This window comes from Cyanistes caeruleus, chromosome 6 (assembly GCF_971803275.1).
Source record: "Cyanistes caeruleus chromosome 6, bCyaCae1.hap1.1, whole genome shotgun sequence".
Classification (NCBI taxonomy): Eukaryota; Metazoa; Chordata; class Aves; order Passeriformes; family Paridae; genus Cyanistes; species Cyanistes caeruleus.
The window spans coordinates 61953999-61979693 of NC_141706.1; the positions used below are offsets into that span (position 1 = coordinate 61953999).

Here is a 25695-nt window from a genome sequence, read left to right on the forward strand (position 1 = left end):
TATCTAATCTACACTACAGGGTTTTTTTCAGAGCTTGTACCTCCATGATAGTCTGGCCTTTCATCCTGTACCATCACTACTCCTAACGCCAGGGTAATTGAAAGACAGAAAAAAAGCCACATCTAAATATTTCTTGTTGAAAAGGTAGATCTGTACTATGCTACCAACTTTAAATATTAATAAAATGACAATAGCCATTACAATTCAATTTTTTCAACCCATTTCTGGCTTTTCTAATGAAGGGTACAGAGACTTTTGCTTGAATAACACTAGAGCAACAAACACAAATGAGTATTTTCCTGACAAAAGTGGAGTTCTCATTAAATGGTATTTACTGATTTCAGTCAACAGATGAAGCAGAATTGGTTTTGCTCTAGACTTAAAAAAACAAAAACAAACAACATAAAACAAATAAACCCCCCCAAAACAGACATAACTTGTAGTAAATACAAAATGAGTTGAAGGAAGATTTTTTTCATAGAAGTCAACAGGCTGCAAGGAGTTGAGAACCACTCAGTGGCAGTTCTCAGTGGTTACAAGCATATCTGAACCAAGGGCTGAGCCATAAATGGTTAAAATATGGCTTGTGGGATTTGTAGTAATGAACAGCTTTAAGGAATGTAGAAGTGAAATTCTTTACATGGGTAAGACTGTCAGAAGAAGACCCAACAGAATTTTTTACAAGTTACTAAGGACTCACAGCTATTTACTGAGTAAGATGCATCAGGCCCCACATCTGGGAGCAGGCTCTGCCTCACTACTGGTACCTGGAGAGTCTCTTCTGAATTCATTAAATTCCACTGGATTTACAGGTGTATTAGTGAAAACAAGAATCCTAACCACAGATTACAAATTAATTCTAACTTGCACTATGGTAATGCTGCTGACATGATCACATTGCTTCAGGCCATGCCTGGGTTCATGGAATAGCCTAGACAGAATCCTTGCTGTTTTCCAAATGACCTGATTGCATTAAGTGAGACAAATACAACAAACTAAGGGAGAGAGTGAGGAAATATGGAGCCCCAAAAAGGTAGCATTCCTTCAACTCTGCATAGCATTGCCCAGAGAGCTTCAACAGACTACACACTGCTAGATTTTTGCATTAGTGAAACACCTTTGCAATCTTAAAATTAATATTATTCATGTTGTAATTGTCATAGTTTAATTGAACAAACATGCCATAAAACACCTCAGTGGATACACAAGGCTTTTAAATTTCATTATTCAAGACTGCACAGGTATTGACATTTATTTGACATCCAGTCATGGATGTCAAATAAAAGAAGCCTGTAGGGCATATTTCTCACCATTGATCTGCTCTTGCTGAAATAATTGTTCACATAAAACCAGGAAAGATCTTTCTACTTGTTGCATTCACACAAATGTTTCACTAATGCAGAACAAAAGCAACTTTTTTTTTTACTGAGGTCTTTTTAGTCAGCACAGTCTTCTTGTACTCAGCCTGCTAAACAGCTACTTGTAGGAGTCTAGAGGTCTGTATTTAAAACAGCATCCAAAAAACTGAAGCAGTAAGTAGCTCTGAGCAGGAAATGACGGCTCTTAGAGCCAGCTGAAGCTTGAATGCTTATAATAAAAATAAATTAGTTTGGACACAATTCCTTTGTGCTCCATGCTCTGCTCTGCCTGGCAATTTATCACAGCCTTTGAGAATGCAAAAGGTTTGAATGAGAAGAAAAATATTTCTTTGTTGTTTACATGACCATTCACAATGCAGATGAAACCATGAGAGGTGCTGGGCCAAAGCTTCTAGGGTTTGACCAGCTCCTGCAATGCAGTCAGTGGGAGCCACCTCCAATCCTGCTGCACAGGAGCTGGCCCTTCCTGCGGCATCTGGGACATGAGAACAAGAACAGCCACACCAACCAGCAGAGAACAGAGGTCTGGCTCACTCAGGGATCCTTAGACATGAAAGCAGAAGCCAGAGAGAAAAGATGGAAAAGGTGGGAAGGATACCAATAAATGTTCCTGAAGGTACATGCCATAAAGCTCCCAGGCTTCCAAACTTGACAGACTTACTCTTGATCTTTAGTTTTTGGGCAAGTATTGCTGTTTAACACAAAGGCCAGATGACAGCCAAGCACTTAGAACCTGGTCAGACTTACAGCACAGCCCTGAGCAGAGAATGACTCCACCAGCAAGTCTGTGCTTTGGAGAAGTTCCTTTTCCTTGCTTGGCTGCTGGCTAGAGAAATTTACTCCAGGACTATCCAGTTTCTCTCCTGAGATTCCCCTGGTAAGCCACTGCCTTGGATAAATGCCCACCAGCAGCACCCACCAGTGCAAGGTTGGTTCACACTTGTCTCAGCAGGATTCACGTGCCAGCTCCCCTAGCCCTGAGGGATCTTCAGCCTGCCTCTGGATCAAACCTCAGCCAAAGGTGTGTCTGCACATATCTACCTTTCAAAGCTAAAGCATCCTGCTCTGCTAAGCTTGCTCTGCTGTCTGCAAGGAAGTGACAAGAACTGGAGCCAGTGAGGGCAATGCATCAAATCCCAGCACTTGGATCTGCTACGGCCACTTTGCAGAGAGCAGCATTCAGCCTTGTCAGTCTAAGTCATCCTCATGTACTCTGCCCACTGCCTGTGCCCTGCCTAGTCCTCAGGAAGTCTGCTGTACTGAACTGAGCAAAGTTGTTTTTGTTTGTATTTTGTGTGTTTTCCTTGGGTGAAGTGGGGCAGGGAGAAGTGGGGATAATTCAACACAATACTGAAATCACTGCAAGCAAATAAAATATTTCCATGTAACGCATCTTGGCAAGAACACGCCATGCAAAGCAAACAGTCAGAAGGGCTTGCTAAAGAAAAGAAACAAGTGATTTTATACCAGGACCAATCAGCAGCATTTTAGCTCATTTACTCTGCCTGCTGCTATTTCCCACCTGCTGTTCTGCCAGTCTCTTCTGGATTTCTTGGTCATCACAGATGTCATAAACAACAGGCTTGGAAAGCTCAGACTCAATCCGGGCCAACCAGGTGCGAAGGTTACTCATGTTTTTGTCCAATAGTTGTATAAAAGCAAATGTTTCCTTCAGTTTCTTCACCCTAAGCAAACCAGGAAGAACATTTTGTTACAAAGATGGTCAATCGGTGGAAAGGATGTTAGCAGGAGGTGATGACAGGCATGGCTTTATGAAGCCATGTCGCATCAAGCTCCTGCCTGTATATTGGTGCCTTGTTTTAGTCAAAACCTACCTAAACTGGCTCAGCAGGCCCCTGCTCTACAGCTGCAAGCAAGTCGTGGCTGAAGGCTTTAATGAAACTGTATAAGGAAGGTGAAGGCAGAGCTAGGGAGCACTGGACATTCATCTAAGAGGAAATTTGTACCATGATTTGCCACAGTTGAACTAAAATGGGTATCTATGATCTGATTTCCCTGCTGTGGATTTTGCTTGGTGTCTTCTTTAGCAACCAACAGGCTCACAGTAACTGGCAAAGTACCACTCTGCCAAGAGAGGCAGAATCTGCACAAACCAGCAGTCCAACACCCAGGGAAAATCACAAAATGGGTTGGGTTGGAAGGGCCTGAAAGGTCACCTTGTTCCAACCTGCCATGGGTAAGGACACCTTCCACTATTCCAGGTTGCTCCAAGCCCCATCTAACCTGGCCTTGAACATCTCCAGGGATGGGGCAGCCACAGCTGCTCTGTGCCAGGGCCTCAGCACCCTCTGGATGCTGACAGGAGAGGAGAAGGCCTGAACAACAGCTACTATAGACCTTGTACCACCACAACATTAAAAGCTCATCTAAACACCACACAAACATGCAGAGATATGTCAGACTCCCCTGGCAGGTGAAAAATTTAAAAAAACAATCCTGATGGGAGAGAATATCAAATGGCCAGGGAGACTTGTGCAGCGGACAAGCAAATGAACCACTGAGAGCATTTACTTTTCTTACAGCTGTTTGTAGCACAGCTATCAAACTGCAGACAAACTTTTTTTTTACTTCCAGCCTTAGCAGCATATTCCCATCTCAAGCCTACATATCCATATTAGCCACTCAAATTACTCAAGCAGAATGCTTTGATGTTTTGGCAAATTTGTCTCCATGTGTTGAAGGAATATCTGGTGAACTTCCTCACTCTCAAATTTTTCTTGAAATTCTCATTTACAGAAATTCCCAACAAAAATTACTAAAAAGGCAACATCTTAACATCCAGATCACAAGATGAGATGAACTATACCAAAATGCATGCATTTCTTCCCATGAACTGCAATGGTCTACCCTGCAGTATTATAAATACCAACACTGCAGACTCTAAAGTCAGATGAAATCATTCCACCCATGTCCTAGGGAGAGCCCACTTCTTATCCAGAACTGCTTCCCTGCACTGGTCTCCTGATCTCTAGTTATGTTCTTGTGCCTCAGGATGAACTTTTGAACCTTGCATATGATTTATAAAATGCAAACTTACAAATTAAACCTTCAGCTACTGTGTTTTCCAAAAACTATCAAGATGAGCCTCAATTATTTAAGTCAAGTGCAGCACAAAAAATTAAAGTCTGTATTGTGAAAAGGCTGAAACATTTCCCATTCACTGGCCACAGTGCCTGGAAACTGTCACCACAAACAAAACTGGCAGTGGGACTGCAAGGACAGCTTGTACAAGGTGCATGTCCCCAGATGCAGGGGACTGTTGAGGGGTCTGAGTTGAGCCCTGGTGTACCTGGCAACACATGTCTTGTGCAAACTGGGACTGGGGAAGGGTGAGAGTTGTAATCTCATGTAATCTCATGCAGGGACAGATTGCTTCAATGGAGAACTGCCCACACAGGGGACCTGGACAGTTTATTGGCCCACTGTCCTGCCTGCTGCCAAAGCATCCTGGCAAGTTTTAGAGGAGAGGGTTGTCTCTAATGAATGGCTTTTGCAACTGCCTTGCAACAAGGACAGAAGATATGCAGGACACCTAATCCAAAATGAATATGCCACCCTGTAAGCAACAACTGATCTTATTAACAACCTTAAGGTAACCAAAGAGGATAAACACGTCAGCTAGACACTTGATTTAAGGTAAATCACTTATGGAGGAGATATGGGAATGATCCTGATGGATTTCTTCAGTCCTATTGTTTACAGAGCAAGGCCAGAAAGTTTAGGGTCTCATATGGATTAGCAGCATGGAAAGCTTCCCCTATCTCTTGTCCCAAAACTACCAGGCAGTACTTTCAGTTGTTTTACAAGGAAGGCAAGAAGAACACAGTCCTACACTGAAACTCCTGGCAGATATTTAGCAATTCTGCACTCTCCAAAAGTAAAACTAGTATTGTCTAACTGATGTAAGCCTGTAAGCCAGCCTGAAGGATTTGGCCCAAGTCCATGGTCCACCTTGTTTGTGCCTTGCACCCACAAAGCTGATGACACTGGTGCAAAGCACCTGACTCTGTCCCTTTACATGGACTCTCTTCCACTGCTGCAGCAGATTGAGAGGAAACCAGTGGATGACAAAAGCATTTAGCTGCTCTTGCTTTTCTTAACAAGCTTTTTTCAGAACTCTGGTCCCAAGTTCAACCCTGTATGCAGACAGCATCTGGCTCCAAAGCAAACAGCTGCTGTATAAATCTTGCTGCTCTTGGTTTTGCTTCTGTTGAGTGGTACTCAATGAACATGTCATTGCATCATTTTCTTGTGCTGTCATGGGCTTGGCAGCTATTTACCCAGGAGAACTAATTCTTCCTCTGTCCTATTCCCACCTGTTAATTTGGAGCTGCCCGGTTACCATGCTCAGCAGGGCCAGTGACTCCCAAGGCACGTGGCCCTCCAATGGCAGGTGACTCAGGAAGCCTTTTTCCCTGGAGAGATGGACAATACAGGCTCCATGCTGAGCACAGAATGGAAGAGCCTGAGCTGAACACCTACACTGTTGTATTATTAACTCTGCATGACTTCAGGCCAGTCAGAAAGAAAGCAAGGCTTGGTGTCTGCCCAGTCCCTGACTGTATTCTGTGGCAATTCCTGTATATTCTATGATGCTTCCCACAACTACTATGGAGACATGCACATGTTGGGAGCATCTGATGGCACAGCTGACCTGCTGAGCTTACTGTGCTGCTCAGGATCATCTCTGCCACCCTGTGCTCCCTTCTCTGCCTCTATCCACCTGTTTCCCATCCCTAACCTGCACTGCAGAAAAATTCACAGGTTGCTAAACATCCTTCTTCAGTCTGCATAGTGGATAGATGAAAACAGCCAAAGGAAGTCCAAAGCAAAACCAAAGACTATTAGACTATAAATAAATGTATTTATGACTGAAAGTACAATAGACAAACTTAAAAAGCAACAGTTTTAGAATCCAAGAGTGGCTTTTTTCACACCAGTGCAATATAATTTTGGCTTAGAAATCGCTCCGATTTTTAAGTTATGAATGTCACCATGAGGATCTTTATCTCCTAGTGTTACCAGAAGCAACAGTCTCAAAGACAGCATCATTGTGGAACTGAGAGCTTGTATTTACTTTCTAGCAATTGCCATTAGACACACCATTGTAATTAAGTAATTTAATCTGTTATTTATTCTGGATAGAATTCGACATTTGCTAATCATTTAAACACCCTTAACACGCTAAGCCATTCATCTCCAACTTGAGCTAAGCAGCCAAATAAGAACAAAAACCTAAGAGAAGTTCACACTAGTGCAGTGCATAAATGGAAAGGCAACCTTGTCCAGACATTCACACTGGCTGATCTCCTGTCAGCAGAGACACAGCCCAAGGAAAAGCACAGGGTTCTACACTGAAACAAGAAGTAAACTGATTAAAACCATGAGCATCCTCAGCTTGCATAGAAGTCACAGGCAGCTGCCATTTCCCTGGCTACAGCTCAAGAGTGAAACAGACTAATTACATCCACAAAAGTCTTAATTTGCAACCATCATTCTCAGATGCATATCTGCACCCTGAAAATATTCTTACAAATCACCTGATCTTTGAATGAAAGAAACTTCATGAATTCTTTTGAGATGTATCCTGACCATTTCTGGGGAAAGACAGCCCTTCTGGAATCTGGGTGGGGGTGTATATTGCAAGCCTCCAAGCCTGGGGGTAAAAGCCTCCAGCTAGATCCAGGTGATCAATCACCCAACATACAGTGAATTAACAGCACTAAAAGTTCAAGTGCAGCAAAGAAAATCAGCTTCTTCCAGAGGCTGGAAGGTGCCACCACTGTTAATTGAATTATTCCTCTCTGAAGTGTGATTCTCAAGTTGAGATTGGTCAAATGGGAAAAACTTACTGTTTACAGAAAAAAGGCCTACTTATCCATTGTTCACTTTGCACTGAGAACTCACCTGCCACAATTCAACATGCCTCCAGAAAGAAAAAGGTAATAATAATAAAAAAATCCAGTAAAAACATCACAACTAATCTAAAAAACCCCTGACAAATTCAGACTTGTCTTATCCTTTGCAAAGGGCCAAGTTAAAAAATCCACCCTGATTAGCACTTAGACACATGTGCAAGTTGACTGGAATAAGCCAAACAAAGCAAATTTTTAAATATATTAATCTTTACACCACGATAGATGTGGCAGAAAAAGAACAAAAGTAGGAGATTATAACTAAAAGCTGGCTGCAAAAGTGAACAGAAGGACTAACGGACCTGACTCGAGATTGGATTTGGGTCTTAATACCCTCAATGAAGTTGCCAGCATTGGGTTACAAGAGAAAAGCATTAAGCTGTCTCAGGCTGAATCATTGCAAGGCCCCAGAAATACACAGTATATGTGTAATAACTACTGAGGAATTACCTAGAAGTAGGAGGAGCTTCCAAGTTGATTGAAATGTATTCACACCAACAAAAAGAATTACAAAATGCATGCCCTACTGCTTTGCTTTAGCTGTCAAATTGCTGTAGGAAAGAGTACGGGGGAAGCTCAAATAAGGTAAATAGCTGCATTCAAATTTTAGTGTCTGAAAGAACAAAAACCATCCTGGCATATATTCCAAACTCTCCTTCACAAGCGCAAATGTCATCAGAAAACGCGACTCCGTGCATGTCTTTTGGAGGAGGAGGAGGAGGGGCTGAAATGGCCCTGCCAGCTGACAGGATTGTTTACCAGCAGCAAAGCAAATGAGATGCACAGCCCAGGAAACCTTTGTTCAGTGACTCGCAGGGGGAGCTTAACCGAGTGAGGGACAAAAGACGCGGTTTGGAGAGGTGATGCCAAAGGCAAATCTTAGGCCTTTCTCATGGAGGGCAAGGCCATTTCTCGGTCGGTGCCGGTGCCGTGCCAGCCGCCCCGGGTCCCTGGGGAGGCTTTGGGGGAGGCTTTTCTCGCGTCACCCCGCCGGCGAGCCCAAAGGACGTTGTCAAGGCTCTCCACCGCCTCGGGTGCCAGCCCCAAACACAGCTGATCGCAAGCCAGAGGCCCCTGTGCACTATTCCTGCTGCTAACGTGCCGCACTTCCCACTCATCGGCTCGTCCAAGGCGAGCTGCGGCGAGCGCATCCATCGCTCCCCCCCCGCGGCCGCCGGGTCCCGCTGCTCCGCCAGAACCCACCGGCACCGCGCACCCACACGGCACTTACGGTTCGCACGAGAAAACCATTCCTCAGCCTGCAAATCCCAAGCTGCAAGGGGGGAACCGTCTGTGCGAGCAGGCAGGCATGGCAGAGGAAACCCCTCCTCCACAGATGCCCTATTTATTCGCCGCTTTAGCATCCCGGGTGTGGGGGGGAGGCTCGCCCGTCCTCCTCCTCCCCGACCCTGACCCGGGGAGACACCGGAGCTCGCTCTCTCTCCCCCCGCTATTTTAACCCTTACGTTTTGCGTTGGGATTTTACCTGGCGAACGGCCGCATCCCTTCTCAGAACAAAACCACGAGAGCTTTATTCTGACACAAGAGAATTATTAGCACGGGAGGAAGCGCACGCCGGGCGGCTGCCCACGGCTGGCGACAAAAAGGTTTGCGGGTTGGAGCCTCCGGCACCGAGGAAGGTGAATGCGGTGCTCATTGCTTGGGAGAAAGAGGGATTGGAGCCTCAGACCCGGATGATTTGCAGCAGAGCCGGTCTGAAGCGAACCCAAAAAAACGAGCACACGTACATCCACGCACAGGCACCACGCACAAAGATGTATCCTTACTTCCCCTGCCTTCTGCTTTCTCGCCTTTACCATTATATCCCAGGTATTTAAGTACGAATTAAATCTCCCACACACTAACCTGTCCTCTCTTTAACCTTCCAGAGCAGGCAGAAGGCCTCCACTGCAAATAGCCTGTTATGCCAGAGGACAAAATAACCCCTAATCTTCATTTATGATATCATTCGTTTGTGGAAAAATACACTGTCATGATTTGTGTGTGTTATGACTGCCAGAGATCACGGGGTGAGAAAAAAAGGCGGAAGTCTGAGAACCTTGGGGTTACAAGTCACTCCCCACCTAGCCAATACAGGAAAAAAATAAAGAAGTTGTGATAATCCCACCAAAAATGCAAAGAATGATTTTGGAATCAAAGGTTTTTCAGTATTCAGGTAATTTTCCGCAGACCTGTTCTGACTTGCTGATGGCTCACACGGCAGAACACACAGTGCCTGCGAGGCTACAGCACACTGAGACAGGGCTTTGGACATTTGCACAGGTAAATCATGCCCTGTCGCCTCCACAGTTTAGTGTCCAGAGTGGTTCAAAACCACATTTGAAATGGCTGACCTGAGTAAATGGGGAAATAACCCCCAGCTTTGCAGGCAGACACTAGGAGTGAAGATGGTGTGCAGAAGACAAGGACTCCCCTTGCACTGCCAGCTCCCTCTGCTCCCTGCACACATTGCATAACCAAAATAAGCCCAACCATCATGCCTGAGACAATAATGAATTCTGTCACAGCTTTCACACTGAAGAGAAATGTAATCCTCAAAGGACAGAGAGAACACAGAAAGAACTTTGTGAGATTTCAACCATCCACATATTTTGTATACACAAAAAAAACAAACCCACGAATGAGATTTTACAGTGGCACTTCCACAAACCAACACAATTCTGGTGGACTTTGCTGTCTTGTTTACCTGGGAAGGCCTCTGCAGCATATTTTGCTTCCCTTGCCATGCAGTATTGATCTGCAGCAATTTAAGAAGACCTTTGAACCCAGAGAGCACCCACATGGATTGTGGGCTGCCACAGGGTAGGACAGCACACCAACACGTAGTGCCTGATTGTCTGCCCTGCCAAAGGGCAACCAGTGTGGTGGAAAATAAATAGAGAGCAGCTGAAGGGTGTGCTGTGAACTCACTTGCACCCCAAACCCATAATCCAGGACCTGCTGCTGCCAGAGCAACTTTTGGGGCAACCCAGCCACAAGGGAGGGTGCGAGGGAGGAGAGGGAATTGGCAGCTCACTGCACTCCCCATAAAGCCTCCTTGGACTCCCAGCACAACACAAAGTGGCGTCACTGGAGAGAGCTTCAACTTCTTCCCATTTTTTTTTGCAACCTGGGAAGTTTCAGTCTGTTTGGGAATTTCAGCCCCCCTCCAGGGTACGCAGGAAATGAGCTGAAAACCCCTTGAATCTCCCAAGAATCCTCCAAGGAAGGAAAGGGCTGACTTGAGTGTAGCAGTTTAAGATTCCTGGATGATGCAATGATGCTGGCAGCTTGCAAACACAAGGAAAAGACCCAGTTGCCAAGGATAATTACATCTAAAAGAATGACAAGGTGCATTTGACCTTGTTAGCTTCCCAAATTTTCATGCTCCTTTTAAAGGTCACAGTCATTTGAACCCAGTCCTGCTACATACACAAAACTTTGCCTTTCTCCACAAGGCTGAAAACATGGACTAGATCCACCAAGTAAGAAAACACATCAGTGTGAGTGTAGTGAGAGCAGCTGAGAAATGGCATCCCCTTTCTACAGCTTGGCAGCAAGTGGCAAGAGCTGCAGGATGCTCAGAGATACAGAAATGCAACATCAGTTACTGCAGACTGGTCTGCAGACCCAAAACGCCTGGAGGCAGCCCCTGATGAAGCTGGTGGCTTTAATGAAGGTTCAAGCAGCATCCAAATGCTTGGCACTGCCCCAGGCAGTGCAGACACCTTCCAGTGACATAGGGTGCTCCTCCAGCCTGACTGCAGGCACTAAACAAACAGCAATGCAGAAGGAAAACATTTCATTTTTGCCAGGCTGGGAAGCAATGTGTGGAGATAGAATCAGAGGTGGATAGCCCAGGAAAGAGAACATGGCCATGCACGACAGTTCCTTGCTAGTCCTTGCCTGTTAATGCATGGCCCAGGAGTGCTGCTCCAGAGCATACTGAGGATATAAATCCCACTCCCTGGGTTTTTGGTTGTCCACCACCCTCAAGCAGCCTGTGCACTCCTCCTCCTACTGCTACAGTAACAAAAGCAAGAGATTTTCTGTGTCCATCTTTACAGTCAGCACAACACTGCCTTCCTGCCTGTTAGTATGTTTGTATTCCCCATCCCTCAGCACAAACCTCCTGTGGTAAGAGTATCTTCTGAGCTGAACAGAATTCGTTTGTTCTCCTTTCCTGGCATGCTAATCCCTTGATGGTTACTTTACCCCATGAAAATTAACATTTTGAGACTCTTCCAAGTTTGCAGCCAGACGGTGGCTTGGTGCAGCACACAAGGCAAAGCTTTTGTCACTGCACAGGCTGAGCACAGGCAGATAATGAAAGTGTTAAATTCTGCAAGTGCAGCCATATGGCAAATCTGAGCTTGTCACCATAAACTAAGAGAATCACTTCAAGGACTAAATGGGGAGCTCACCTACTTTGCCCATCTGTCCCAGGACCAGTTTATTGGTTTAAAAAGGTGAAATAAGCTACCAGGAGGACTGCTCTGCACTGATACACCGGCTTCCAGGCTGGTTTAGTTTCATGCTGGTGTCACAGAGCCGTACACTGCACTGCAGAGAAGATAAAATCTTACACAGGTTGCAGGGACAGCCACGGGTCATCAGCAACCACAGAACTGAAGCTGGCAATATATCTCAATCAGATTCCTTTGTGGATACAGGTTAGTTTTCCCTCTTGAACCAGATGATCAAAAAGTGGCCAATACAAGAAAGATTCAGTGCCCAAAAATGAAGAATTGGCTCTGAACACACACCTATTTCCTCCTACTCAGTGCCTGGCTCCGTAGTTCACCTCCTTCCCAAAACTTGGCCTGCCATGAAAACATACTGAAATTTGGTCCTTGCCCCTGTGATGGTGGGTGGGCCACTCAGAGCCAGGTGTCAGCACACTTAAAGCAGAAGCTCACTGGGTGTTTAACAAAAATTGTTGGAGTTGTAGTATTTGTCAAAAAAAAAAGCAAAAAAAAAAGAAAGCTCTAAGTGGTCAGAGATTTGGCACCCTAAACCTCAGAAAATTTTCACTTCAGTTTTACTTGCCACAGCTACTCATCTGAAAAGACAGGAGCAAAACCACCTCCTCATTTCAAAGATGTGCTGTGAAATTAAGTTCCTACAAGTAACTTTTTTTCAGGAGAAAGACAAGGTTTTCTTTGCACCATAGTCAAAATTCGTCACTTCTCTCCAGGAACATTCCCCTACCCTCAAACCCTCCGGGCCCTCTGGCACTCCTTCCCAGAGGCATCTCCTCCATTCCTCTGATTTTCCCCAAGCAATGAAGCAGTGCCAAAAACAAAAGGGCTTTGCACAGATTGCAGATGTGGCAGCACTTGTGCAGTGCTCCAGTCTCTTCTGCAGGACTGCAGTGGATGCACAGCCCCTGTACCATTCCCTCCAGCCTCCACACAATGTGAGAGGATCTCTGGACTTTCATGGCTTAATCCAGCAGGGACAACAAAATTCTCCCATCATCCTTTACATGTGTTCTTTCAACACAGCCTCAATACAAATTTTTTAACAGTTTCTGCAAAAGCAGACTGAGAAGGAAGGAGACAGTCTATCAGCACAGGACATCACAACCCACACTTGCAGGTCACCTTGCCTCCAGCCCAAGGCTCTTTGCTCTTCTCTGCTCACTCTCAAAGATGCCCAATTTGTGTCACATTGGCAATGGATTGAGCTGCTGCCTCCCCACCATCACCTGAGCTTGAGAGATGCTACTCAAAAGCACAGGAGGAACCTCATCTTGAGTGCCCCAAAGCACACCTCTGAGTGAGATGGACATTTCAATCAATTGATGTCTAATTTAATTCCTTCAGACATCAAATCTCAGTAGCAAGCCAGCACCATAGCAGCAAACTCAAAGCAGAAAATTGGCAAGTTACAGCAGGGCAAAATAAACTTAGGAGTTTTATCAGAATCTGAGAATCTCAGACACTGTTTTGAGTGTCTGGCCTGGTGGTTACTTTTGACTGAGCAGCTGAGAGCCAAGCCCCAGCAAGGATTAGGTGAGGGAGGAAAGGTGCTGCAAAACACTGCCATATGCTGAACCTCTCTTAGTATTAAATCAAAGGAGACTAGCAGAGCCCACAGGGCTGCCTGATAATCTTGGGCCACCAAGGGAGCTGCTTAAAATCACATTTTTGCCAGGCCCTTCTAGTTCATTACCCTGGTCCTGAGCACCAAGTTGGTAAAAATCATGAGTAGAAGCTGGCATATTACAGACATTTTGGAATTAAGAACACAGGAACAATCAAAAAGCATCACACCAATTCCCTGGTAGCTGCAATATCCACTTAGATACCAAATACTGGGAGCCTTGTTGATGCCCTAGACAAATCCACAACAATGTACCTCAAAGCACCACTGCACGCTTGCTGAAAGTAAATACTTCAGACAGACCAGGTAGTCTTGCTACAGAGTACTGGAATATGGTTCCAGATCTCTCTCTAAATGCCCTAGCAGTTTTTTAGCATGTTTTCCTAAAGCTTATCAGAAATGTGTCAAGCTTACCTATTTTTTAAAACAGTGCATTTTAATCTGCATTTTAAAATTGCTACAATTCAAAACCGACAAACAGCAGAACAAACACTGATTATAAAAGAGCTTTAAAAGTGACACATTCCTATCAGATGAGAACAGAAAAAGTGCTGTTACTAAAGTGAAGCTTGCTTTCCTACACCAGATCAAAAACAGACACCTAGAGACAACCATTGCAAGTCTATCTGCAGTGTCAGATCTTAAGAAGGCAGCTTCTGCTTAATCATTCACAGCTCGTGTGTCACCACTAATTCAGATCTCACTCCTGATTAAGGCCCAGCACACCTAGCAGTACACTGCCACAGCTCAACCACCTGCATTATCTGTCCCAAATTTAACTGAGCAACAGAGCCCAGAGTGGGGGATCACAAGCAGAACAAAACCTTGGGAGAGAAGTTGAGACCAATACTAATTTGGTGTTAGCCTTATTATTTCTGGATTACCAATAAACTCAGCAGGAGGCAAGACCAGCCCAGCATCCTCTTCCCAAGCTGTGGCAGAAACTCAGAGGTAATAATGAAATGGGATCATCTCAGTAAGGATAATACTGAAATGATCATGATGTTCTTAACTCTGTCAAGTATAATAAGGATGCTTAATCCATTAAGAAGAGGTTGTTGCCTAGATTATGCAGGTTTTTGTTTTAATTTCAACTGATAGTATTTTCCACTTCACCACTCATCATACAGAAAATCCTGAATTTAAAAGAAACTCGTATGGTCTTTCAGTAGTTTTTAGGAGAGACACAGAGTAAAGAAATAGCACTGGTATTAAACAAAATTTCAAACACTTTTGAATATCAAAAAGGAACATTGTCATATAAATCTGACTGTCTACAGAGACAGAATAGAATCTATTCCTAAATTCTGTGCATTCAGACATAGAGTGAAAGAGAGGCTTGTGTTAAAATAGGAGACTCAACTAAAAAGCCCAAATGAACTATCATGCTGCCTTAAAATTAGGTTGCAATTCAACACATGGAATGGAAAGATCATTTTGAATCTTCTTTTTACAAAGCTCCTATTATTAAAATTTTATTTTATATGAATTCTTACACCCTGCCCTCTACTGTTGGATAAATTAAGACATTTGGTTTCATAATAGAGCAATAAGTTACAAAAAACCCCAATCCCTTCAGCCTGACTCTCAGTAATAAATTCCAACTTAACTGGAAAGTCATGTCACTCTGTTTCTGATGGTCAAGGACACAAGCCTCTGACTTTTATTTCACATAAAACATTGAAAATCATTTTCTTACCGTGCTCCAATGACATCGAAGAGGTGCTGCCAGCGATCATTGATTTTGTTGAGTTTATCATCTATTTCTGCAACTCGGCTCTTGTTGCTAGCCTTGATTAGCTGATCACCCATTTGTTTCAAGTGAAGCTTATTTTCACTGAACAGGTTTATTTCTTCCATGCAGTCCTGATGAACATACACAAACATTGCTTTAATTATGGGACAAACAAAACAATGATACCGAAACAAAAATATGTGTTTCTTTTCCCACGTGTGTGACGCAAAGTCATGTTTGGCTGAGGTTTCTACATTAGCATGTAGAACTCTCACTGAAAACAAAAACAAAACCTCAATGAAGAAGCCCTCTCACAATCTATGAAAACATAAGCACAGAAAGACTTGCAAGTGCTGGGAGTAAGTATTCCTAAAAATAGCAATTGAATGTTCTAATTTTATCTGTCGTTTTCCTGATTTAACATCACTTTTCAATGAAGCTACTTCAAAAGGACCCAAATTCAGGTCTAGGATGGCTTTATTTTGCTGGCATTCTTATCCAGAGGAGATCTGGGATTAGATACTGAGATGTTTTAACCATGAGGAAAAACAGCAGAACAATAATGGTTCTCTTTAAAATCAAGCTAATACAAAAATGTTAGAAAACACCAACTACCATGGGGAAAGAGGCAGAATTATTTTTGGTTGTGGTAACTTCTTGCTCACTTGGCATAAGACCTACCCCATCCTTCAGTCTTTTCTTTGTCTTCTGCCTACCAGTTGTGTGGATGATGGAGGTGGTGGGAGCAGTGAGCTGCCCCCGGGACACCACTCTGAGCAGTGCTTGGTGTTCACGTGTGCCCCAAAACCCCAAGAACCCAGACCCCACCACCACAGCTCACACAGATCACACTCCATGACTAAATGCAGTCCAGTGGCATTTCTGTTCTGCTTTAAGCTCCAAGTCTGAACATCAAGAAGAGATAATGATAGAAAAGCTCATCTCACAAAAGCCTGTATGTGCTGGTTTTACACCACGTATCACTTCCAAGAAGCAAGGAACACACGAGGAATGGTGCCTCTATAATGAGTTATCGGACTGCAATTGAAGAAAAGTGCCATTACTATTTACCTTCTGCAATTTGTCTATCATGTCTTCAATGCTAACATCTGCAGTCTGCAACACCTTGCTTTCCATTTGTACCAGCCAGGAGCACAGCTCCTTATTCTTCTCATTGAACACGATCCAGGCATTGAGCCTATCCTCGATTTCCTGCTTCCGCAGGGACACCTAAGGAAAAGCACACACAATAAATTCCAGCAACGGCCTTTTCAGGAAGGAAACCAGCAATTATGAGCTTTCTAATTTCTAGTCTGCATTTGATCTTATTCTGTTTTGCAGGAGCAGTTATCAAGTATTCTACTTTCCTTTCCAAAGCCAGCAAGCAGATTGTTATTACATCTTATTTTGATGATAGCAGGGCAAAAAGTCGAGTAGCAAATACCAGATTCTCTCCCTCAGAAGAATAAAACTGTGTGACAGCTTTATAAATAATGTGCTTATATAATAATTTAAATGTTACACAGTGAAAACCTGAAAATGTCAAACACACAGAAGGAATATAAAATACATAATTACTGCATACTGTTTAGTATGGCCCCATTTATGACACAAGAGAAATAACACCTAAATAAGTTCTTCTTTTTCTGCCACTCTAAGATAAACTTTGCAACTACCAACTGCAATTATTTTAGCTCTGTAAAAGCCTCCCTCTTCTCTTTCCATTTGCCCACTAGTAATTGGAGAACTTCTAAAAAATCAGCAGCAAGAATATATCCTTTTCATTGAAAACTATGGATTTTTTTCTCCCCATCAAAAATACATTTTCCAGGATGGATAAACTAATTGTCTAGCCAGAGAATTAAGGTCTGATATTGCCTGGAAAAGCAGAGTTATTATCATTGCTCCAATATCTCAGAAATAAGCAGGGTCACACTTCTAACTAACTAACAGCACCTGTCTCTAGCCTAGGGCTCTTAAGTATATTTTCTTTACCTTGATGGATCCCTGCAATAAGATATATGCGACAAAGGAAGTGAAAAATGGTTCAAGCTCTACTGAAGCAAGAGAAACAAATAACCCCTCATTCTCACCAATAAATTCTGTCTAAAGACTTTGAATAACGTTTTGGTTGTCTTGGCTGTAAATGTCCCCTCTAAGTATCTCCCCATGGCAGAAAACACTCCCTCTTCACATCTCACATGCACTTTATACAGCATGTTACTCCTCAAAATTCCATTACTGATTCTTCTAGACTAATCTCCATCACGATTTTGTACTGCAGATTGAAGTTTAAATGTGTAGTGTGGAAGCAAGGCCATCTCCCATGTAACACCACGATCAAAACTGAAGGCACCAAGCCAGCTCCCACCACATTGCTTTTGTCCCTTAAATTCTGACTTATTTTCAAGGAGGGGATGGAGAGGTGAAAGGGATTTCTGAATCCTTCATGACAATCTGAGCAAAGAGATGAGGATGAAAGCAGTGTCTTGGGACACAGGGAAACAGTCTCCCAAGTTCTCCATAGGAAAAAAGCCTGGAGATGCCAGGGACCTCAGAAAGTTTCTAAGAGTGTCCCTGCTCTGGGATGCTCCTGTGTACCTTCAACCTCAGAGGTTTGGAGGGTGAACCCTTCATCCTTCCTTACCACCTGCAGCATCTCCCACATATGGAGGCGAGTTTACTCTGTCAGTGGAAGGACAGACTATGCTTGTCAGCAAAGCAAGCTCTAAATGCTGATGTGATTCTGACTCCATATTTGCCTGCTCAGAACAGGGCAAGGCAGGATTTTAAGAGCAAGAAGCACCTTTTAACTGGCTAAGCAATACAGGCTGAGAGTAAAAAACAGGAATAACCCAAAAAATCCCAGACAAGCTTCTAGGAACATAAGCCCTTCAAGCCATCTCTGTCCAGCTGCCCTGGTACCACCCCCATTTTGCACCCACCATTGAGCATCCTGTGCATTCCAAAAGGAGGCTAAAATAACATCCATCAGGATGGTAGCTGGGATGAATGATTAAATCTGTGACCTACATGCACCTTGCAAGGGCAGCTCTGTAAATGCTAATCCCTTGAGTGCATCTGCTCCCTCTGCCCAGTTGAGCACAGGCATCTGGCTGCCCCTGGGCTGTGACAGCTGCAGCTCTTTCACCTCCCTGCATTTATTCTGCAGACTTTCCTTCACACAATACATCTTGACTGTAAGTTATTATCCAAAACAAAGCAGTCATGCCAACAGCAGAGCTGATAAAGTCTGTTCTCTTACCCTGGTGTCCAGCACTGAACATCACTCTGGGCTCTCCGGAGGCTCATTAGGGCTGTACAAACATTCAGAGTCTCCCTCCACTACAGCACTCAACAGATTCCTCCCACTATGGATTCTGTGTGCCTAACACATTACTGTTACCTCTTTCCTCCCTCCAAGACAGACTGAACTCCACGTTGTTCCCTCAGGAAATTAAAATGGAAATTTTGAATAAAATCTGAACTTAAATTACTACAGGAAATTACTACTTGGATAGATTGTAGTGGAGCACACATAAAAATTTTAATTTTCAGGGCTGTTCAACACAGTGGGGACAGCAGGCTTCAGTAGCTCACCAAAAAAATGAAAAAGAACAAAGTTCTTTCATTTATAGGCTTAACTACAGATTTTGATTAGGAAGATGGTTCAGGCATTTTGATTTAAAAAATAATGGCTTGTATTTCTCAGAAGGAGAGATGATGTCTCTGGTATTATTTTCAGAGTTCAGAAAAAATAACAGAGAAAACACTGGTTGTAGAACAGCTGACTAGTTTAGGGAAAATAAATTATTTTTTCTCACTGCAATGCAAAAAAAAAATAATTACTACTTCAATCAAACCAAATATTTATTTCATCACAACACAGTTTGTGAAATAAGCACAGCTGTTCATTACTGTGGCAACATCCCCACCAAGATTGCTTTACCTGTGCTTGTGTAAGAGTTAGAAACAAAATACTAACTGGCTTCAATACCTCTCTACAAACTGTAAAATAAAAGCTATTTACTTGTCAGTAAAGAGATACATGAGTTTGGCTTGCTGGTATGTAGACCTCTTCAGAGTAAGTTAAGACCCCGAAGTATTTTACCTCTTCCAATCCTGTTAATAGGTCAAAGTAAGCACACATTCAAACTGCATAATAACCTAATGCATCAAGTCCATGTGACTTTGCTGTATATGCTCCCCAGAAATTTTAAATGCAACACTAAATTAAGTGTAATACAGCAACAAGCCACAGAGAATGCAAATATTTCACAGCATTTTCCTGCTACAAAAAAGACAAATCAGTTCTCGTTGTCCAAACCCAAGGAGTTAGTATTTAAGCACATTTAAGCTTCCTTTTTGCTGGCATTTTATTTTAACTTCCCTCTTCCCTTTTCTGCTCCACGCCCCCAGGCAATTCCCGTGCTCATCCCTCCCTGCCTTTGGCAGCCCAGAACAAAGACACCTCTTCCAGTAAACAGCTGCATCTGGGCTCTGTGCAGTTCCACACTCACTTCTTACAAAGGGTTTGCAACAAAACCCTCGGCAGCCTGTCCGGGACACAAAGGGGAGCTCCATCCCGGGCCAGCTGCACCCGGAGCGGCCCCATTCCCACCCAGAGCTGCCGGAGGGAGCCAGGCCAGGAGAAGCCCCTGTGCTGGCCTGCTCCCCCTTCCCAGCGGGCCCCAGGGATGTCACCCCGCTAAAAACACCCCGCAGCACGTTCAGACTCACCCGCAAGCAGAGCTCTTCCCACTGCCTGTGCAGATGCTCCACTTGCTCCTTGAGCACCATCATGTCCTCGGTGAGGATGAGGTGTGCCAGCTCCGCCTTCATGGCCTGCAGCTCCTTCATGTCGTGGGCCCAGTCTGCCAGCGACTGCTCCAGCTCCTGCATGGAAACGCACCCGCACAAGGCTTGGCACTAAGCTCCTCGGCTTTCCAAACCTGCCGGCTAATCCCCTGCCTGGCCTGTGGGGGAGGAGAGCCGGGAATGTGCAGCCGCCTGTGCTGCACTCTCCATGGGGCTGGGCTGGCCAGGATCCCCGGGAGATCACTGGAACCCAGCTGGAGCCCCACTGGAGCCTCACTGGAACCCAGCTGGAACCCCGCTGGAACCCAGCTGGAACCCCACTGGAACCCCACTGGAACCCAGCTGGAACCCAGCTGGAACCCCGCTGGAGCCCCACTGGAACCCCACTGGAATCCACTGGAACCCCACTGGAACCCCACTGGAACCCCACTGGAACCCCACTGGAACCCAGCTGGAGCCCCACTGGAACCCCACTGGAACCCAGCTGGAGCCCCGCTGGAGCCCCGCTGGAGCCCCGCTGGAGCCCCACTGGAGCCATTGCTGCTTCCCCAAGTGCTGGAATGCAGCCTGGCCCCAGCAGCTCCCTGTGCTCCAGGGCAGCGTTTGGGTTCTCACACCCAGGCTGCCACAGGCTCGCTTCTTCGGGGTCTCCTTTATTCCTGTTGTAACTGTTTTAGACACGTTGCTTTCCACCTGCATTTGCTCCAGTTTCAGGTTATTTTTCTAAACACACAAATTTAATCAGTTGCCTCCTCTAATGAATGATTTCATAGGCACTACCTCGGATTTGTGAGCAATGTGCAGCTTTTAAACTTCTTGATCACAGTAAACAGGCTCTCTTTTCTGCTTTGCTGCCCCAACTCCCTTTTCTCTTTATTGTAAGTTATATATTTCCCTTAACATTGTTAAAATTGTCACCTAAAAGGCAGAGGTACCACTGTGTGCAGCTGGGGAATAAGATACTCTACACACAAGGTCCAAGGTCCCATTTTGCAAAAATAGCTGCTGGGAAGGGTCAGTGGTTCATCTAACAAAAAAAAACCCCAACAAACTCTAAGAGAGAATCCAGTTGTCTTATTTTAAAGGGGAAAAAACCTGTCAGTGTTTGTGTCAGAAATGTGCTGGGTCTAAACCCTGTGAGGATTTTCACAGATCTTGGACCCAGCTTCAACACTACAGGAAAACACCAAATAAGCCTGACTCTAAAATTTACCTGAGATCACAGTAGTCCTATAGGTGTGCACACATGCATTTATGTCTCCTAACAAGGGGCAAGTCCAGAGCAATAAAGAGCTTAACTATGGAATTTCATGGAACATTGCTAGCCTCGTGTAAGATCCAGGGCTGAAATAAAATAGCTTTATTCCATACAGAAGTGAAAAGCAGGAAGAGCATGCCATGCCATTTTAGTCCTTTATTGTACTATGACACCTACCAGCAGCACTTGCACTGGCACTGTCTGACCCTGATGCCTCTACAGCTGAATTTCTCTTGCTGGGATAAGAGACAGAAACTGTGTGCTTCCATCTCACAGATAATTCCGGGCTACAGCAAGGCTGCTGCCGTGGGAAAGACAGCCAGCACTCACAAAGAAGATTTCAGACAGCTGATAATGAGTTCAAAGCCTTGGCCCGTTAATAAGCTTATTTGTTCCCACTACATAGGTCAACAATTCACTTCATGAAAGGATGATGAAAGACTGACCACTCCAGACAAAATGTCTCCTATCCCTTGGAAATGCTTTTCTTGCCATTTAATTTTCATGGTGCACTACAGGCTGCAAGTAATTTTGCCACTCCCTTACTCTTAATTTTCCTTCTCTTTAATTATTCCCAGATCCTGCAGGTATGTATGGTGCTTTGCAGAATTACAAGGTCTCTTGCCTGAGGAGCTCCATGTGCAAAATGAATTGGGAAACAAAAAGGGAGATTCAGTCATAGGGATAGCAGCCAAATGAGCTGAGACAAGAGAATTTTTTTCCTTTTGTTTGAGAAACTACTTATTTTATAAATGCAGATTGTAAAGGGAGAAGAAGCAGGAAAAATAATAATCCAAAGACTACTACTACTACTCAACCTTCTTGGTCAGCTGGACTTTGGAGATGGGCAGCAATCAGGATGGTGTAAAGGAAAGAAATTCAGTGTCACTGAAGGGCAGGTAAGAGGGAAAACTAATTTTACAGGGTTGAGGTGTTGTGCAAAGACTACAGCAATGTGAATACAATATGGCTGTTCATACCTTAATATGTTCCTTGGCTTTGTGGAGCTCTTCATGTTCAACAGGGAGTGGATCTTTTATTTTCTCTTTTAGCTCTTGCAGTCTGCTTTCCAGTTCCTTGGTTTGCTTTTCAAAGCGGTCACAAGTCTGCTCAGAGAGAACCAAGGATGTATAAAAGGTGAGGATACTTTATCATGAGGTATGAACCACACAGATATATTACAAAATAACATTTTCAACCCACTGAAATAATCAATCATGTGCTCTGGTTTTTGGAATTTTCTCTTTTGATACACAGTGCCACCCACAAGGATTTGGTGCTTGGGTTTACAGAACTTCAAGCCTCTCCTATTTAAGGCTTGCCTTTGAGAGTATTTCTGCTCATTTTGTTTTGTTCAACCCAAGAGGCTTTAAGCATGGTTTTTGGACTGTATCAGTGACAGTATTCAATTTTAAGACACACCTAATAAGCTACTTTGCCATGAAATCAAACTGATTGCTCTAAGGAAATAAATATGTATTTAAATGTTCAAGAACATGAGGAGGAACAAGCTAAATTTTAGCTTCACAGCCCAAAGCAGGAATGAGCTCCAGACCATGGGGAGAACATGAGAACAATCAGAGCAGGAACATCCATTGTTCCAACAAATGGAATCCAACTCAATTTCCTTTGGAGAATCAGGAGACCACATTTTTAGCTTCCTTCAAGCCCTGCTGACACATGACAGGAACTTCCCTCAGAGTGCCCCTACAGCAAGCAGCAGCTCAGCCCTGGAGATGGTGGGACAGGGAAGCTCTTGGAGACCCAATGCCAGAGAAGCAGGTGGGGAGGGCATCATCTACCTGTAGGGTGCCACTGAACTGCATCTTCTTCTTCTCCAGCAGGGCCTGGGTTTTCCCCCAGCGCTGCTGTAACTGGCTGAGCTCCTCCTGGAGAGCAGCGCTGGTGTCAGGATCGGAGACAGTGCGCAGCTTCTCACCAACATCGATGACCAAGGTGTACATGGCTTGCCACCTCTGAAGGATCACTGCCTTACTCTTCAAAAGAAAAAAAATAATATTAACTTTCTAAGCTATTCTTAGAAAGTTACAGAAGTGCTTTCCCAGTATTTCACTTGCGAAGATGACTCTCAAGGTACAACTTTGTTCATAGGCATGAAAGAGTAATCAATAGATCTCCTATATGCTTAATTGCAGAAAAATCACATTTTCTCTGATACTTTGATTTATAAAACTGTACAATAGCTTTCCCCAGATTGAATCTATAGGGTGAAAGTGCAGCAGTCAAGAAAGATGGAAATTCAGTTGTACAAGTTACTCAGAACAAAAAATACAATCTAAGTTCTGTGACCACATCTAACATCAACATCTTCGGCTAATTTTTTCAGCTATAACAGCCCTGTTAAACATGATGTACTCAAAGTGAAGTAAGCCATCAATAATAATTTGCCCACCACAGATTGATCTCCAACACAAGGAGATATAATCACTTTCTTTCTGTAGAGCAGCAGCAGGAGGAAAAGGACAATTTGGAGTACGAGGGAGAAAACTTTCTGGCTTTTCTCAGTAAGAAAAAAGCATGAGCACTAAGTTGTAAAATCTACTGAAAATCACCTTTACACAGGCAGGTAGAAATGAAGACAAAATAAACAGGGCAGACACCAGATAGAATCCTGGTAATGTGTTAATCCATCAACACTAGATGTATGGGTACACAATATAAATCTTGGCCTGTGCAAATAGCATTCAACAGTACGATTTTAAAAGGTTTTAGACTGCCTTACACAAGCATCAAGTTCTCTGCTTGCTTCTACCTTCCTATAAAACAAAGAGGTGCATAGTTAAAGGGAAAACCAAAATATCCAAAATTAACAAAGGAAAATATTTTTTTCCACTGCATGGAAAATGCAGAACTCACTGTTTTAAAAAACTGCTCACCAGGTTTGTGTATCTTGGAGTGAACAGACTCCCTTGCAAGTGTTTTCTCCTTTGTTTCTGGCATCTCCTGCCCATTCCTGCACACACAGGACCCTCTATGGTCTGTCCTGCTATCTAAGTACCTTCCTTCAGGCAAAATAAAAGGCCTGAATTCAGCAGTCATGTCACTAAGATGTACACAGACCTAGAGGTTACCTGCTAGGACAGACTAGGGTGCCTGACTCATCTTCTGGCACCCTGAATTTCTATTCTCGTATCCATAAGAATTTTAAAGCATGCAAGGCTACTAAATGGCCATGCTGATCAAGAAGTTTCTGAGTATAATGCAATGTCACTGCTTTCTTATCTGTGCTCAGCTTTAAGGAAGAAGTGTCACCAATCATTTCTCCCCCAAGCAAGTGTGTGATTTTAAAGCTTTTTACCTTAGTGGACAGAAGTTGTTTCAGTCTGAGGGAAAAAGCTCACGTATCTTAGATTTACGAGAAAAAAGCACAGTACCTTGAAATCATGAATGACATTTCTAAGCTGATAAAGGCTGTAACAGTCCTGGCTCTTCACAGCTGTGAGGAAGCTGTTTGTATCATCAAGGAATCTGTTGAGGCTCTGCAGGGAACTCCTGAAGAGCTGCCACTGGCTCACGAGTCCATCGATATCTTTCTTCCTCTGCTGAACCATCCGGATAACATTCTGCCACTGCTCTTTCAGCAACGTGAGCTTGGAAATAAACTCTGTCCTGAAAATTACAAGGGCTGGGTGTTAATTTATTTTGATCTCAAGGCTGCATATTACAGTAATTGTGATGGATCTCCCATTTGCAAAGTTGTTTTCCAATTATAATACCCAACAATGCAAGAAAGCTCTTTGCCGCCCTAAGCTCAGCCCTGCTCTCTGTATTCCACCTTTTAAACAATCCAAACGACCTTTTACATGATACCAAAAAGGGTAAGGCAAGTCCATCTTGCAATTGTGGCATAGCAACATACATAGTACAGCAATCAGACACTACAAACACTTCTCTGAAGAACAAAAAGGTCAGTCCAAGTGAGACAAGGTCACTGATTACACTGCAAAATTGATCTGCACAGTGGAAAACTGTGCAGTTATTGAACGCATTTAAACAGTTATTTTGTCCTCTTCTTCAGCATGGTCAGATGATCCAGATCTGGCTGACTGATTAAGGCAACCCCATGTACCAATTCTGCTTCTCTGCAGGAGGCCATCATCCCTGATTCACTGTTATACAAACCCCTGCCTTTCTGTGGGTAGGTCCCAACACAAAAATCCAGCAGCTCAGCTTAGTTCAGCCCTGCCTTCCCTGGCAGTTTTAAGCAAAGCTATGGATTTTATACTGGCATGTCTGAGGGGAGCACACACAGTCCTGCCAAGCCTCTGGAAGCAGCAAGATCTGGCAGGGAGGGAAATGTGTTCACCCCAAACACCTGAGGCAGCTGAACCTCTGCTCACAAACATTACCTGCTGTTTTTCACACGACATTGACTAAGAGAAAGGTGTAAGATCATACTGATAAAAAACAGGTTTAGGTACCATATGTTTGGGGTTTCGT

At 43.9% G+C, this 25695-nt stretch overlaps 1 protein-coding gene across 5 annotated transcripts in view; it reads right to left on the reverse strand.

Moving 5' to 3' along the window:
- SYNE2 (spectrin repeat containing nuclear envelope protein 2) overlaps window positions 1-25695 on the reverse strand; it is a 173970-nt gene that overhangs the window by 15512 nt on the left and 132763 nt on the right. For 4 of the 5 annotated variants that reach the window (XM_086892510.1, XM_086892509.1, XM_086892507.1 and 1 more), the window contains 7 exons: window positions 24630-24864; window positions 23037-23231; window positions 22215-22340; window positions 19899-20054; window positions 16230-16388; window positions 15123-15289; window positions 2902-3064 (listed from right to left, as the gene is read on the reverse strand). In XM_086892510.1, coding sequence (XP_086748636.1) covers window positions 2902-3064; window positions 15123-15289; window positions 16230-16388; window positions 19899-20054; window positions 22215-22340; window positions 23037-23231; window positions 24630-24864 — 1201 coding nt within the window. The remainder of the gene's footprint in view (window positions 1-2901; window positions 3065-15122; window positions 15290-16229; window positions 16389-19898; window positions 20055-22214; window positions 22341-23036; window positions 23232-24629; window positions 24865-25695) is intronic. The other variant, XR_015287862.1, reaches the window with a different exon arrangement.